Source organism: Daphnia pulex, chromosome 7, assembly GCF_021134715.1.
Source record: "Daphnia pulex isolate KAP4 chromosome 7, ASM2113471v1".
In the NCBI taxonomy this organism is placed as follows: domain Eukaryota; kingdom Metazoa; phylum Arthropoda; class Branchiopoda; order Diplostraca; family Daphniidae; genus Daphnia; species Daphnia pulex.
The window spans coordinates 11,804,579-11,821,099 of record NC_060023.1 but is presented as its reverse complement, the minus strand read 5'-3'; the positions used below and the strand labels follow the sequence as shown (position 1 = coordinate 11,821,099).

Here is a 16,521-nt window from a genome sequence, read left to right as displayed (position 1 = left end):
GTCGACTTTATACCAAGGAATGGTTGCCAATATTTTGTACTCGGAACCTTCGACGTCCAAACTGAAATAGTCGACTCGAGTTCTGCCCACAGCGACTAGCATCGAGTACAGCGGGAAACACTGAACTTTGTAAATGTTTTCTGAGCCTTTTGCAGATTCCGTCTTTTTCTTGTCCGACGTTTGATCCGAATTTTTTTGATCCTCTAGAATCGATCCCAGAGTCCCGACGGTTGTAGGAGATGTAGGATGGAGATGTAGGTAGGAGATGTAGGAGCAAGTGTTGGGAAACGCACTTGAACATAAGAAAGTCAAGTCAAGTCTTTGTTATGTATACGACGAGTGGGTATATTAGTGAGGTGTTGCGCCTTTCTTTCTGATTTAATATTATAGTTAACCGCAATTTCATTCGAAACGAAACAGCTGTTAATTAGGCGGTTGGAGTCGACGGTGCTGACGACTGACGGCGGGCGCTAGCGAGTCAATCAATAACCAGCATCAGTCGACTTGCAACACTGACCGATGGTGGAACGAGGCGGGACCCGGCCCTCGTCCCGCGATCAAAAGGTACAGCACTTGTAATCCAATTATTTGAGAGAAGAGATGCAAACGGAACGGAACTGGAGGACATCGTGGACTGTTGGCAATGGGCGTAGTAGTAGTAGAAGAATAAGAAGAACCCCGTTGTTTTGTTTCCAGCCGCTGCTGTTGTTTTTGCTTCTGCTCGTGGAAATTACAGCATCAGCAGTCAACACTATTAGTCAGCAGGCGGGCCATCCACTTTTGGGAAACCAACTGATGCTGCAGATGCTGGAACAGCCGCCTCTCTGCGTGGGCAATCTGTTGAATGGACGGGCCTACGACGGGGTAGGCGAGGGTGACGTCATCAGTCGCCTCTCGCTGCTCAAGAGTTGTGACGACGGAATGATTTGCCGCCTCATGCGCTACACGGCCCAACCCATCGCCACCTGTTTGGACGCTCTGTTTCACCAGCAAGTCGCCACCGCCAACATTAGCAGCAGCAGCCCACTGATGCCGGACGAATTGCTTTTCTTCTTTATGGGCGACTCGAGAATTCGTCAACAGTTTTTCAACTTTGTCAAGGTTAGTTTATTATTTCAATGCTGATGCTGTTGGATCCTTTGCCTTTTCTGTTATTGATGAGATCTATCATTGATTGTTTGCACCTGGATATACTAGATTATTCCAAACTACGACTGGGTGACGGTGCCAAGTCCCATTCCAGCCCATTATCACGGCGACATTGAAATGATCAGTCGCATACTCAGACTGCGCGTCTCCTTCAAATGGCGACCGCTCGTCAACGACGAATTGATCAATACCCTGCGCCACATACGCGAAACGGCACTGTCCGATCCAAGGAGACGACCCCAATTCATCCTGTTGAGTATGGCGGTGTGGCACATGCTCAGGGAACACGGGGCCGACATCGCCCTCTACCAGAGGAGAATGACCCACCTGGGACCCATCCTGACCTCCATGTCATCTTCAGGCTCTTGCGGCCGCATCATTTGGCTTCGCCAGTACACCTCGGTCGACTCTTACGGCGACAACGGCAATTCCAACACGCTAGTTGTGTCCGACAAGCTCCGCCACTACAACCGAATCGCCCTCCAGCGTCTCGTCATCCAGACGAAATCTGATTCCAACGCCCGCCGCGGAGTCTACCTGTGGGATTCCAGCGATCCATTGGCCGACGAATACGTCCGCGCTTGCGCCATCCATAAACGCTACGAGCATTCCCATTCCAGTGACAACACGAAGGAATACGCCACGGCCTTCGCCAACTGCAACGACTACGTTCACACGGGCTACTCGGCCCTTTCACAGGCCACTCAGCTCTTGTTCAACGACCTTTGCAATGCTCACAGCATCTCGTAATACACCAATTCTCTATTCATTGATTATATGGAAATTGACATCGAAACTGCCCAATACAGCGGGTTTTACACAGCGGCGGTAACCTACTTTAATATAAGTATTTAAGTAGGAAATGGGGACCAGGTGCGTCCCATTTCAACGAAGTTGAAAAAGAGGCCAAGAGGCTTGGCGTAAGAATTCTTACGCCGCATTAGAATGTATAGACTATCACTGTTAAAACGGTTACTAAATTTTCGGGGTTGCCAACAAAAAAAAAAAAAAACGGAACACCCCCGAAATTTTGGTATGTAGCCTAAATTTTGGGGTTTTTATACCCTAAACCAGATAACCCCGAAAAATCGAAGTAGAAAACTAGAAACCCCAAAAAATTTGGAGTTAAGGATGCAAGCAATCGCTGCTTAGAAGTTAATAAGATAGTTCAAACTTACTGCTACTGATTAAAACTGATGTACCAGGCTTGAATTGGAAACTGTAAATATTTTGCTCATGTGTACGTTGGTATAGTAATAAATAAAATTATCGATACATATGAGTAATGATTGGTGTAGTGGTTGGAGTTCTGTGCTAGCACTCGAAAGGATAGAGGTTCAATCCCCACGTCGAGCAATATATTTTCAGTATTTTTATCCCCCAAATTTTCGTTGTGGATTATTCTACGAAATTTTGGTAGCTAACAACCACGAATCTCCGACTATTAATTTTTGGGAGCTACAACCACGAAAAAGTCGTGAAATGTTTTAACAGTGATAATAATAAGCCTTACTTTGATATGTATATTGACTCGTGCAGTTGAGGCGATAATACAATTTATATTCGACTTTCCCTTGCATGAAATGAGTTCACCATGACGAAACTGGAGATGTAGGCTAGAGCACGAACAAGAGCAAAGAAAGTAGAAGCCGAGAAAGCGACGAACAAAAATGAAACAAGCGTAATTATACATGATAGGCCTATAATTCTAGTTTAGTGCCCATGCTTTTTCTTCCCATATGCTTTTTCAGAAATCGAACCCGAAATCTCAGATTTACAAGCCAGTATTTATCCGCTGTGCCACCAGCTATTGATATAGAGTTCGGAAGCTTATAATACTAATTAATTCTTATAGGGCAGAGAAAGAAACTTATAATTTCAAGATTGCTATTGATTGCAATCATTGTTGAATTAAAGAGCTTATCTGTTTTACTTGCTTCTGTTAATTGCTGGCTGAACTGCGGAATATCGATTTTTTGTCTTGATCTAGAGAACAGCATTTTGAAATTTTGTGGATTTTTAGCTATAGTTATTTTAAAGAAAACCTTGTATTCTAATTTCATATGTATATTTAGTTTCAAATTGGAAGAAGCAACAAAATATTCATATCTCAGTCGGCTTCTCAGCTTTCAATATGCATTGCTATTATTTATTCAATTGCAATGTGTTAACAATAAACCATTTGATGTATTATGAGTTCTCTGGTAGAAGTCAATTGTTTCAAAATGGGATTTATTGAAGTTTTCGGGTTTCAAGACATTCCAGGCAAGGACGTGACGCAATTCGCAGCCAATGGGCGGTTCCTTATTATAGAAACTGTATGAAAATGACAGTTATTGTATAATAAATATGTATCATAGATGTCTTTATACAGTAAACTGTATATATTGAAATACATTTATATATTAAGTTGTCAGCACACACTGATGGGTTAGGCTTAACATTAGTAAAGTCAAAAGTAATTGTGGCGTATATGTGTATAGGCTTACTTTAAAGTATCGTTGGAGAAATGAATCTTGATGCCCGTTTTCTCAGGACAAATGCCGCTATTATAAACATCGTCTATCGCTCGTAGTAACATTGGCGTCGTCTGAAAACAAGCTAACAGCGGTAGGATTGCACTTCCAGTTATCAACACAGCCGGTCCGTTGAAATAAGGAGGATAGTGAGTCCATGGCCATTCCTCGTATGGGATTTCCGATTTACCCTCTAACATAAAATAAATTAAAAAGAACACTCTATAAGAAATACTTCCTAGATATATCTAGACTCGAGTTGTCTAAACACATTTTCTAGACAGTGTCTACATAATTACGGACATGAACTCTAGAAACCGCGCTGTCACTGTTAAAAAGATTACCGATTTTTTGGGTGTTTAAACCCCGAAAATTTTGTTAACTACCGAATTTTTCGTAACTTATACTAAATATTCGTGGGGGACACGAAATATTTGGCGTTTAACGCACATCAATTTTCTTCCAACACATAATTTTAAGGATTTAAACCCCGAAATTAAATGGTTTTTAAAAATTAAAAACATGATTTTATCTAACACAGTGGTAGTAAGCTACTTAATTTTGGACTATAGATACTTAAAGACCTCTTTTGAATATCTTTCGCACAAGATTAAGTACTCTACCAACACTGTGTGTATCATTCACATTTTAAATGTTATGTAAATATTTAGGGAAAAATTCGTGAAATTCCTGGGTATGAGGCACGGTTTAAATTATCGGGAGCAGCAGGGAAATCATCGGAGACTTTTTTATACTAAAAAATATGCTCATCATCGTCACATTATATATATATATATGCCTAGCACACGTTTTATTTCAAGTATGCTAATACCAAAGATAGTATTTGTGAGTAGCCAATTTTAAACATATTTACGTAACCGCTAACTTTTTCTATATTCACAATGAGAAATTTTAAAAATTTACAAGTCCTAATCATTCATGCACTCAACTACGATTTAGTCAAAAGAATTCTGTATTATTGGGGGTTTTTACTTCGAATTTTTCGGGTTTTTCTGGTTTAGGGTAAAAAAAACCCAAAATTTGGGCTACATACCAAAATTTCGGGGGTGTTCCGTTTATTTCGTAGTTGGCAACCCAGAAAATTTAGTAACCGTTTTAACAGTGAACATTTTCCATACATCCTGTCTCCTTCGACATAATGTCTCGGAGAAGGTGAAAAGACAGCATTGATTAGATACATCTAGACATTTCTCCCCTTAATGAAAAGTATTTCTTAGAATTTTTTTTTCTTTTTTCGTGTGTTTTTCCATTTATTAGTAAAGGAAAAAGTATTAAACATTTTATTCTATTTAATGCCTGAATAGCATACCTCGGAGAGTAACGAAGTAACCAAAACCCGAGGGTGGTGGAGGCGATCCAAACATAGTCGGAATTCTGGACTGGTTGTAGGATTGAACGAAATTAGCTAATTTGCGCACGTTGACGTAGACATCGTCGTCGATCATGAGAACATAATCGACTTCAATACAATTTGTATGCAACCAATTGAAAGAACCAGCCTTTTTCAGCATTAAATTTCGGTAGAAATCATAAATCCCGATCTGAATGATGTCACCATATTGCATGCTTTCTTTTTCTATTGTTCTCTGCGTCTCACTATCGTGCGTCAGTCCCAAAAAGAATCCGTAACCTGCAATGCCGATGGGACCCAATTCAATCTCATTTTTTAAATGTTTAAGCCAAGTTTGTCGGATCATTTCTCGCTCGCCAAATTTATGTGTAGCTGAATTTACAGCAACGAAAACTTTTTTATTCAAACTTCCATCATTGAACACGCACGGTGAGACGGTGAAGAGATATCGAAACGATAGGACGTCGTTGATCACTGGGCCTAATTCGGGAATCAGTGGTTGTACATCAACCAATGGAGACAATCCCAATCGAGCCACTGTATAGCGGGTGTAATTCTCCGCTCCAGGATAAGAAGTTTCGTGCAAATTTAATGACAAAAAATTGAAAAACTCGCGATTTATTGTCACATTTCCATTAATTGGACCTAAATTTTCTTCTTTTAGTGATGTGAGTCCTAAATAAAATGGACGCTCCTTTATTGTAATTTTTAGATCCTAAAAAATAAGAGAAAGTCCTTAGAATTTACAGTATACTATTTGTTATTGTTAGAGAACGACTTGGAATAAAAACAGTCACGTTTCTACCTGCTGCAGGCGGTGATAGTTGACGTTTTTCAGCTTATTTACCAAAAAATAAATGGTAAACAATGTAACAGTAATTTCGAGAATCCAGAATCCTATTTTGTAAACATGAAATTTGCTTCGCAACATATTGGGAAAAACAACAGAAATCTGCCACCTATACATTATAGGCGTAGGGCTTTTCTTAAAAACTACGCACTTGTTTCACAGGATTGCAGTTTACTTACAGCTGTTTTCGAAGTTTCTAGTAAAGAAAAAACGCAAAGAAGAAGACACACCGAAAATAATGGATGTTAACTATACTTCGGAGAGTGTTTCTGTCGCAGAGCCAATTTTACTACTCCCGAAGGAAGCTTACTCCTGAGAGAATTTTGTTGATTATCTGGAAGGCTTTACCGGGATAAATGGGGCGGGGAGAAAGCATGCAGAGCCATAAAAAACTATTATTTAATCTATGGGTATCGTTGGGCGTCTGCTATTGGCTGCTTGTCGATATAATATTTTTGGAACAGCTGTGGCTTACATGTCTGCGTCATCGTTATTATTTCTCGCTGGGTTTAGTTTTGTTCCATTTCTTAGCAAAGTCTTCAACTAATGCACAAGGTTACAGCCAAATACGGGTAGTTGAAATTTTTTTCTATTTTTTAACGTGCGAAAGGGGCGGAGTAAAATTTGTGAGACAGATGTGGTTCACGTTGTTGGTTGTTTTTTCATCAAGTTCATTTTACTCAAGTCTTCAACAACACTGTTAAAAATGTTACGGATTATTGGTAGTTAGGTATCATCGAAAAGCGCGACTTGGTACCCAAATCTGGAAAACGGTGATTTAAACCTACCAAAAAGACAAATCGGTAGTATTTTGACGAAAAGCTTTTTTCGTTGATAGTTAGACCGTTTTTCGGTATTTTAATCATTCGATGTTCGGCTTATTGATTGAAGCTGTTCCTGTAGAAACGTTCTGATATGAAATGTACTCATATATTAGGAACGCTTACATCCGATCTTCGAAAAAGAATGAGAGTGCATTATGAACTTCCAAGTTATTTATACTTCTATTGAATGCTATCTTCAACAACGTATACGACTATGTATATTACATTTACGTAATACGTATACGATTTAGAGAATATTGGACATAAAAAATTTTGTCAAATGGGACTTAGAAAAATGTTGGACTTAAATAAATTTTGTGAAACCAATATTTTAAAGAATTAAGTCTTGTGATATATTATACGCTTATAACAAAAAGGTTTTTAATTTTCAACAATACGTAAACCAATTCAAGTAACAATGTAGCAACCTTTTCTTGCAATTTGTCCTTTCAAATTCAACTTAATGATATCAATTATTGGTGAATTGGTTAGAGTACTAGATTGGAACTTCATGGTTCATATGTTCAAGTTGAGATGGAAACGTATTTTTGTTTTCTCTTTATAGTGTATTAGAATCATCAATTGGAATCTGTCTGTTCCGATTTTTTTCCTCTTTACATTTAATTAAATAACTATTACATAGTTAAACGAAACAATATGAAAAATAACCTAATGTAGAGAATGCATGGGAATCACTGCTATACTTTTATTTTAACTAAATTCTTCTATAAAAATTGGCAGCTTAAAGAAAAAAATTGTCCTACATAGCCCCGGTCTTCCCCTACTCCCCTAGGGGAGACTGGAGTATGCCGGGACACCGGATCAAGAGAGTCAGTAGGGTGAAAAATAGTAGATTTTAATAAAATTAAATTTTTTTAGTATGTTATTTAGATACATACAATCTACTTTGGCATGGAATTTGGTTGATTTTGTCAAAAACTGTATCAGTTATTAGCAAAACTAAAAAACGTTTTTTTTTAAATAATTTTGTCTCCGCCATTTTATGTTTCTAGAAGAAAATAATCGCAAATGGCATGTAAATTTAATATGGAAATGAAGCTAAATAATTTCTTGATCGTTAGAAACAAAAATTATAATTTTTGATCAATTACTTTAGATAATATTAACTTTTAATAAAAATAGTCTACATCGGGAAATCGGGACAGCTGTTTTTGACTTATCAGGGACAGTTAGGGCCAATCAGCGTACAGCGTTTAAAGAGAGTGTACACAAAATTGATTTCCAGACCTGGCAACGGAGGATATCCTACTGCTCCATAAAGTTTTTTTTATGTACAAGAAACATTTTTATACTATATCGGGTAGAACAACTAATTAGTCAGTTTACAAGTGTGACGTAAAATAATTGTGTGAGCCAAAGAATTTTAACCTTCAAGTCAAGCAAAGAAGTGGGGAGTTTAAAGTTTTAATTAGGGAAAATTATTTCTTTGGGTTTACCCGGGTATACCCCAAGCTTAATAGTTCTAAATAGTTCCTTCTTGCCGCCCTGAATAGGAAGGGAACACTATATAAAGGAATGATGATCTCTTTTTAATTTTTACGCCGGAGGAAAAATTGAATGGAAGATGCGGAATTCAAGAATGTCGATCTCCGACCCTAGTAGAACAGGATGTCTTCTAGATATCTTTAAGATATCTTCCTATCTTATCAGTGTCTCGTTAAATAAAGATATCTTAAAGATATCTAGAAGATATATGTAATTATATATCTTCTTGATATAGATGGCAACTAATATCTATAAGATATCTCATAAAAGATATCTTTCTTCGGTTTGTGTGAACAGAAAAACAACATGTAAAGCAAATTTGTTTAAGTGAAACCAACGTAAGTTAGGCTTATTATCAAATGTAATTTCTTCAATTTTAAGTTATAAATATGCGAAAAACATGCATTGCGACTTGATTTTAAATTATAACAAATTGTTATAAATTATTTGAGCTGTAAAACATCCACAGAGGAACTCCTGAAAAAGCCACGAATTTTCTTTGTTCACAAAATTATGTTTCAATGATTCATTACATTTAGCAACTGGGAAAAATTGCTTGGAAAAATCCTTAGTCAGACTAATATTAGAAAACACGCTAAATCTGTACGTAAATAAAGATTTTGCACTACAACTGTTAATGTGCATGACGTTTAAAAAATATATTTTAAAAAAGGTACCCTAATATCTTACATAACAACCCCACTTAAAAAGATTAGATCACATCACAAACCGGAAGAAAAATTTTTTTGTGTACGTTAAGAGATAATTACCTTACTTATGTGCGATATAAAAGCGCTTTCTCATCAATCAATAAGGTAACAAACTATTCTATAAAAACCGAACAACAATATTTATAACTAATGTGGCGTGCTGGTATCGCACTCGATTGCTAGCAATTGGTCCGGGTTCAATTCCCGGTAAAGACGAAGCTTCTATAAGTGATAAATCACTACAAAAGTGTCTGAAATCAGTATAAATTACAAAAGAATGAAAGGAATACTGAAAAGATTTATTAATTTGCTGTCTCATACATGTCTTGAAGAAGATATCTTCAAGAGATGACATTAAACTATTGCAAAGATATCTATAAGATAGCCATCTAATAGATGTATTCCTGTCTGAACGAATCTTGTTCTACTAGGGGAAGAGGCGAATGACCTTAACACGTTAAAAATTATGACTGATTGCAATTGTATTGTGTACATATTTCATTATAGTTATGCTTAAGTTATTTTAGCTGATAGGCAATAATTTCAAGAGGCTAGCATCGGTTTTCATAATTATATTCAGATTATTTGTATTTATATATCTACCCCATGGCCATGGGCAATCAAATAACTTTCCTTGGCATTATCTTAGTGATAATTATAGAGGAGGAAGATTATTCAACACAGCAGCCTTAGTAGATAAAACGAGCAGCAGCAACAGCGTAGATTTCTATTGTGTACTTGACAGGAGTGTGTACCCTTCGGCTTGAATTTCTAATGGATATGGCAGAGGGTTGAGATAATAGACCTGGAAGTAATATTCTGATTTTCGTAGTATACAGTCGTGGCTGAAAGTTTGTATACCTTATGCTCAAATATACGCCTTTTTTACTCTGTATTGGCGGGTAGTGTGAGCCTATCACAAGAGAAAGGGGTTGTTATTTGTTGGTTGCTTTTTGTTTTTACCCCCCTTCTTTACTTAACTATACCTCACTCTATCAATCACTAATTTACCCACGATATCGCAAACGATACGCAATTATATTATCGCAAAATGCTAAAATAATTTAATAAATGAATAAATTGTCACAGTAACAAACTGATCAATTCTCGGCCATATTATGCCCGTATCACTGTTTAATAAATAGCTATATATTGCTAGTTTATTTTGCCTTGATTCAAATGTCTGATAATCGGCTATGGTTAAATTAGTTACCCATAGTTAAGAAATCCCCAATCATAGAAATCCAACACAGAGAAGCGAAGATGTTTATTATACAAGTTGAAAATCAAGCAGCTTTGAGTGGGGAATTCCCCTTTAGTTTCCAGCAAAGAAAAAAAATAACCAGATGTCTCGTCATTTATGACCTCGACAATCCAGACTTTCAAGGCTCCAAATACAACACGTAGTGAAAGTGCTGTTCAATAACTCATGTAAAGTGATGTGCAACACGTGTTATTAAGCAGCAGCATTGTTACTATGAGCAAACGTAATTGATGCTATAGCCTTATGAAGGGCGCTATCTATTATTATAAAGAATAAGGGCATTCAACTTGATTCAAGTTCAAGGTAGTTCCTACCGACAAGCTGTAGTTATACCATTGGCTATTTTATCTATTTTCCTTGGCTTCATCGAAAAACCATAAAAACACCTTAACAACACTAACTATTTTACGATGACGCGGCAAACGATTACGCAACCCTTTTAACTGGCGCTAAATGAATAGAAAATAAGGTTGATGGACAAATTCTATTAATCGTCAATATTTTGTCATATCAACTTTTAATTCTATAACTCTTGCTAATCTAGCGTTCGTAAATTTCATTCAGCGTTCCGTAAAAGGTTTGCTTAACCGTCTATCGAATTGCAGTAAAATAGCTAGTGGTGTTAAGGGGTAGAGGGTTTGGGTTAAAAAAGAAAAATGCGAACAAATAACACGATAGGCTCACACTATCTACCAATACAGAGTAAAAAGGCGGGTATTTGAGCACAGCAACGTATACAAACTTTCATCCGCGACGGTAGTTTGGGCTTAGTATATCTAATCAATAATATGTATAAGAATATATCGTATATCGAGTGTGTCGCCAAATGGCTCATATCAAACGGATTTAATTCATTTGTTGTGGTGAGTGTGATGGGTGGTAGGGAGAAAATTAAAAGTGATGTTTGGACATTTGGAAAAATTTTGAAGTCCCAACGCCAATCGTTTAATATATTATGATTGTTAAAATTAACAATAGGCCTATAACTAGTGAGGCTCAGTGGATCATTGTAATCCGGAAATCCCATGTTCAATACCCATATCATAAGTCTTAACTCTTATTTTGGAAATAAGTACGTTAACATATTATCTGTACAGCATACTGATCTATAAATCATAGATCAGTAGGAACAAAATTTAAGCATAATAACAAAATAAGTGGTACTTGAATTTTTTTTTCAAGTATGTTAAATAAGTACTCTACCACCGCTGTGTGTAATTTAATCCGAATAAAAAAACGAATATCGAGTATTTTTTAAAAAATTACTATTATTTATTGCAGTCTACAGTATTTGTTGCAGGCTACAAGAAAAAACGCCCATTGGCTAGCATGATGAGAGAAGCATCTGACCAAAAGGGATTTAATATATCTGCGGCTGTTTTGCTCTTTTCGGCTTTTTTTCGTTCATATTGAGGGGAAAACGCAAACGAGGTTTTAATAATCCTCGTCCACTTGACCAGCAAACAGCCGATGAGGAAAAGAAAAGGCAATTGAAATACTCCAAAAAGTTAACATCAAACTTGCTGACAACATCAACAGGTACGCGCTTCTCCAATTTCTATAGCCTTCCGTATCAGAAACATTTTTGGATATTCTGTGAACCAGCAGTGGGGAGAAATCGTCAACGAAATTTGTTCAGTTCAGGGAACAGAGTTAAGAGAACTATACTAGCGCCGTCGCTATGGTTAGAGTAGTCGTGATTTCAGTAGGAGGAGCATTTGAACTCTCATCTGGCTAATCAATGCCGGTTCTTAACTGTGACTAGAAGGTTTCCAGCCATCGTCGAAATGCCCGAAACATTCGGTGCTTCATTGATATGAGTTCAACAGCAACGTCATAAACATGTTGCTGTTTTCCGACATCGGGCGCGTTATTCGTATCCTTTGCATGAAAAGGGTGATCAGCGCTCGTTTCCTTCTCGCCGTGATTTTAGTCATCTCTACTCTTTGCTACTTGGGCTTCATTCCATTATGGGTAAATTTAATTATTTTTTAGTACGAAAAAATTGGATGTAAAATTGCTGCAACCAAAAATGTTCAGGAAGAATTGAAAATTCCTACGACCATCGACAGAGGGACCTGTTGTCTACCATCTGATCGCCCAACAGATATCTGCGGTCGATCGAATTGTACCTTGCCGACGTGCCCAGACAATTCCCAATATTTACTCCGAGAGTGGGAAAAGAAACAAATCCATGGGTGGCACGACAGGGCTTTTTTCATAGAAACTTCCGGTAGCGCCACCTTAAACTTCCGGCAGGCCTGCGCCGTCGAGTCCCTCGCTTATCACAATCCCAATCTAACAGTCAACGTTCTATTCATGAGAGGGCAAATAAACACTAGCTCTGTCACACTGCAGAAACTGAAGGAGAAATACAACAACATTCACCTGATAAACACCAGTTTGGACGATTACATGGTCGGAACGCCGCTGGAGTATTGGTACCACTGCAACGAATGGAGGCAAGGACCTTTCCACGTGTCTCACCTCAGTGACGGCCTTCGATTTCTGACACTGCACAAATACGGCGGATACTATTTCGATCTTGACGTGATATCCGTCCGCCCAGTCACCGACTTCCGCAACTTCGTCGCCGCCGAATCCGACGACGAGCTTGGCAGTGGGGTCCTCCATGCGGATTTCAAGAATCCGGTCATGGAGTTGGCCGTGAAAGATTTTGCCACAAATTACCGGAAAGTTAAACTTGTTGTCTGACATTAATTTCCTTCCAAAATTTTGAATAGAATTTTTGTGCAGGTCGGATGTTTGGGGCCACAACGGTCCCGCTCTGCTTTTGCGGGTGCTAAAAAGTTGGTGCAAAGCGAACGATCTCCTCGAGATGAACTATGTCAGCTGTCACGGGTTCAATGTTCTCCACTACTCGTCGTTTTGCCCCGTCAATTTTTCGGAGGCGACGAAAGAATTTTTCATCTTTCAACTGACGAACGAAAGTCGACCCGTTTGGCTGACAGACCAGGTGGTAGGCGTTCACACCTGGAACAAGTTGACGTACGACATTCCCGTTTACAAGAATTTGACCCAACGTTACACTTTGCTGGCGCGAAATAACTGCCCGTCCATTTTTTCCATTGCCCCCGAAATCTTTTAATTAAAATTGAACTTGTCCTGTGGGAAATTTTTTTTCTAAATTGTAACCTATAGACCTAATGGACGTAAACAAGGGGGGGGGGCACGAAATTTGCTTTATTGGACATGTTGAAATCGAAATTAAAATAAGAACACAACAAAACTAAGTTTTCCCTGAAGAATTTAGTTAACTATTCCTCGGTAACCGGTCTGAAACCGGTTTGGAAGTTTGTATGATGAAGGTATTGGTTTGGCGTTGGGTATGGCAGTTATTTGTTTCTGAACGTCCTGCATTCACTTTCTCTTGGCTGGTGTGCCTTATTGTTCAACAACTATAAGATCCTCTTTATGAGGTGTGATGAAAATCACTTGTTCTTGAAGTACTGCTTCATCAATCTCTTCATCGGTGGTGGTGGCTGATTGAGAAGAACCACACTGCCTGGTTTTTCAGATTGTGAAGACGAATTGTTTGACGAGTGATAATTGGCACCATCCTCTGTAACATTAATGGAGGACATTACTATCAAAATTAGATATGTTGCAAACTGATAAACAAACATTCCGTCAAAAATAAATTTGAAATTGAAAGAAGACACTCTAGGTCTCAAGACACATTGAATAATGATACCGTCTTTATAATAGGAGAATTCTTGCCAATAACAACCCTAGTGTTTTTATTAAAGGAACTTCGTCTTTTAAAAACAACATTGCAAGACTTGGTTGATTCTCTTACTAGGTCACTTTTAGAAACCAACTTTTGTGTTATCAATCGTACATCAATATTACCTTTGTTACCTTTGTTACCTTTGTTATTTGAGAAATTGATTTATGGCAGAAGAGTCTCAGTCTCTGATTTAAAGAAAGAAAAAGGCAAACGTTTGTTTTGCGTTACCATACTTTCTATTGTGACAATGTTGAAACTTCAAATAATTATTATTTACGTAAGAGTAGGTAAATTACTTTTGCACCATTATTTCAAAAATCAATTGGAATTAGTGATTGTTGCAACAAATTATACAGAAATTGATTTCAAGGGTTCATCTCATCTCTCATGTTGACAGATTGCAGTGGCCCACTCTTATACTTCAAAACAAACAAAAATTCAAGCTTGAATGGCAACTGAAATGAGTCTTTTTATCAATATTGTTGTATTTTTGTAATTTTTCTTGTTCAAATGATTGTAAACTGAATTCCATTTTCAAGAAATTAAGAAGAATCAGTATTCCAGATTTAGATAGGTTTGCTATTGGTTTCTTGTGAAATTTCATTTTGTAACTACATGCTGCTTCATTATACATACAGAGAAGTTTGAACTGACATGTCAACTGGGGAATGAAGTACATATACCTTTTGATCACTTAAACTATCGTAAGCTACAAGTTTATTTTTATGTTTCCGTTGTGCAACTTCATAAGCTTGCAGATGTTCATTAAAGGATACAGTATTATACATCTCAACAAGGAATAGATAGGGGAGACTGGGGCTATGTGTATGTATCTATAAAATGTACAGGGCAATTTTAATATGTACAATTTGTCTAAAAATTATGAAAAAAATACAGTGTATGTTAAATGATGTTCTATTAATCTCATAAAATTTTTTTCTTGAAATTATGATTAATTTGTCAAATTTTATGGGAAAAACAAAAAAATGGGAATCCGAAAAAAATTTCTTACGTTTAGTTTTCAATTTTTTTAATACTTTTATTTAGATTTTTATAAAACCCAGAAAGCTGATTTATAGGTTTTTTCATAGTTTAAGATGGTTTTTAAATTTTATAAAAATGTGTTCCTATTAAGTATGTCATAATTTAGTTTTTTTTATGTTGTTTGGGTTCGGGTTAAACGGAACATGGAAAACGGGATAAAACAGGAATTGCCAGATCAATTTTATTTCCAGAAAAACGCCCCTTGAGCGGCATTATCTCCGTCGGTAAATTTGCAGTGCAAATTTCATTCATTCCCGTTGGTCTCATTTTTCCTCTTAATCTTGATTCCGCAATCCGAATCTTGCCATAGTGAGTAGCTATTTTCTTTTTCGCTCGATGTTAGTGTTTGAGCTTCCCCCCCCTCCCGATATCTTGGTGTGTTTGAGTCGTGGATGGGTTATCAAATAATTAAATTTCAGACTGATATGCCGATAAGTTGCACGTACGTCACTCCCGGTTTTTTTTAGTGTTTCACTTTTGCTACTTGCCTCTACCCGTTATTTTTCTGCAAATTCTCTAATCTTTCAATTTTGTGAAAAAAACAAATTTTTGCGAAATTTTGACTTGGGTGAGCAATCAAGCACAACAGAAGCGTAGGTCAAAACTAAATTTCATCCTCAAAAAAAGGTAAATCTTTAATGGGATTTTCACCATGAACCTCTTCTTTACCAGGACAGTGGTATAACCACTACACCATTTCTTGCCATTGAATTTGAACAATTTTCAAATGCAATTGATTGCTGTGCGTCAGTGTCGTGTTTATTGCGTGAAAAAGTGTATCACGATATTTCGTTGGTACCGAACCTTGACTACCTATACCCTTACCCTTGCAAGCCGATAATATCGAAAACAATGCTGGTGGGAGGTGGGTTTTAACCACCCTTCCATAACTCACTAAGCCAGAGCCATAGCCACTACACCAACAGCGACTTTGATTATGCAACCTTTGCAAGAGGCCACAGCCTCCGGCGGTAAATTTGCAGGATAGAGGGTTTTCACGCATGGCCTCTGGCGGTAAATTTGCACGACAGAGGTTTTCACGCATGGCCTCCGGTGGTATATTTGCAGGAGAGAGAAATACCGTGTCCTGTGATAAGCTCCCCCCTCAATTTTTTCAAAACTATGAAAATCGAAACAGGATAAACCATTTCACCTAATACTACCAAAAAATTACTGGGAATGGGAAAAAGAACAGAAAACATCAAAACGGAAAATAAATGAAATCGATTGGTTTATTTGGAAGTTATAGTCTTAAAACAAAACGCGTCCCAAATTACCCCAGACTCCCCTAATTGACCAAACATTTTTCGTTAGTAGACGTTAGTCGTTCGTCGTAGACTACTTACGTTTTCAGAAATCGTTATAATTTGTAAGCAAAGGGATTCATGCTTGAAAAGGTTCAAGTTGGAAAATGTGACAAAATTTTAAATGAAATTTGATCTACTTGGCAAGTAGATTGCAAATACTAATGGATAAACTAATAATTATTAAATAGACTTGAAATAATTCTACCAGTGCTGCATAGTTTAGAGAAA

The 16,521-nt window shown here is 37.3% G+C and overlaps 2 protein-coding genes across 2 annotated transcripts; one reads left to right on the top strand and one right to left on the bottom strand.

Moving 5' to 3' along the window:
• Positions 1–488: 488 nt before the first annotated feature.
• On the top strand, positions 489–1,971 carry LOC124198604. Its single transcript, XM_046594526.1, has 2 exons — positions 489–1,101; positions 1,198–1,971. Exons 1-2 carry the CDS (start codon positions 601–603, stop codon positions 1,897–1,899), a joined length of 1,203 nt encoding a protein of 400 aa, XP_046450482.1. The 5' UTR covers positions 489–600; the 3' UTR covers positions 1,900–1,971.
• A 1,229-nt stretch (positions 1,972–3,200) lies between these two features.
• Positions 3,201–6,184, bottom strand: LOC124197809 (beta-1,3-galactosyltransferase 5-like). Its single transcript, XM_046593355.1, has 4 exons — positions 5,843–6,184; positions 4,996–5,752; positions 3,639–3,858; positions 3,201–3,465 (listed from the first exon to the last, which is right to left on the bottom strand). Exons 1-4 carry the CDS (start codon positions 6,002–6,004, stop codon positions 3,303–3,305), a joined length of 1,302 nt encoding a protein of 433 aa, XP_046449311.1. The 5' UTR covers positions 6,005–6,184; the 3' UTR covers positions 3,201–3,302.
• Positions 6,185–16,521: the final 10,337 nt, after the last annotated feature.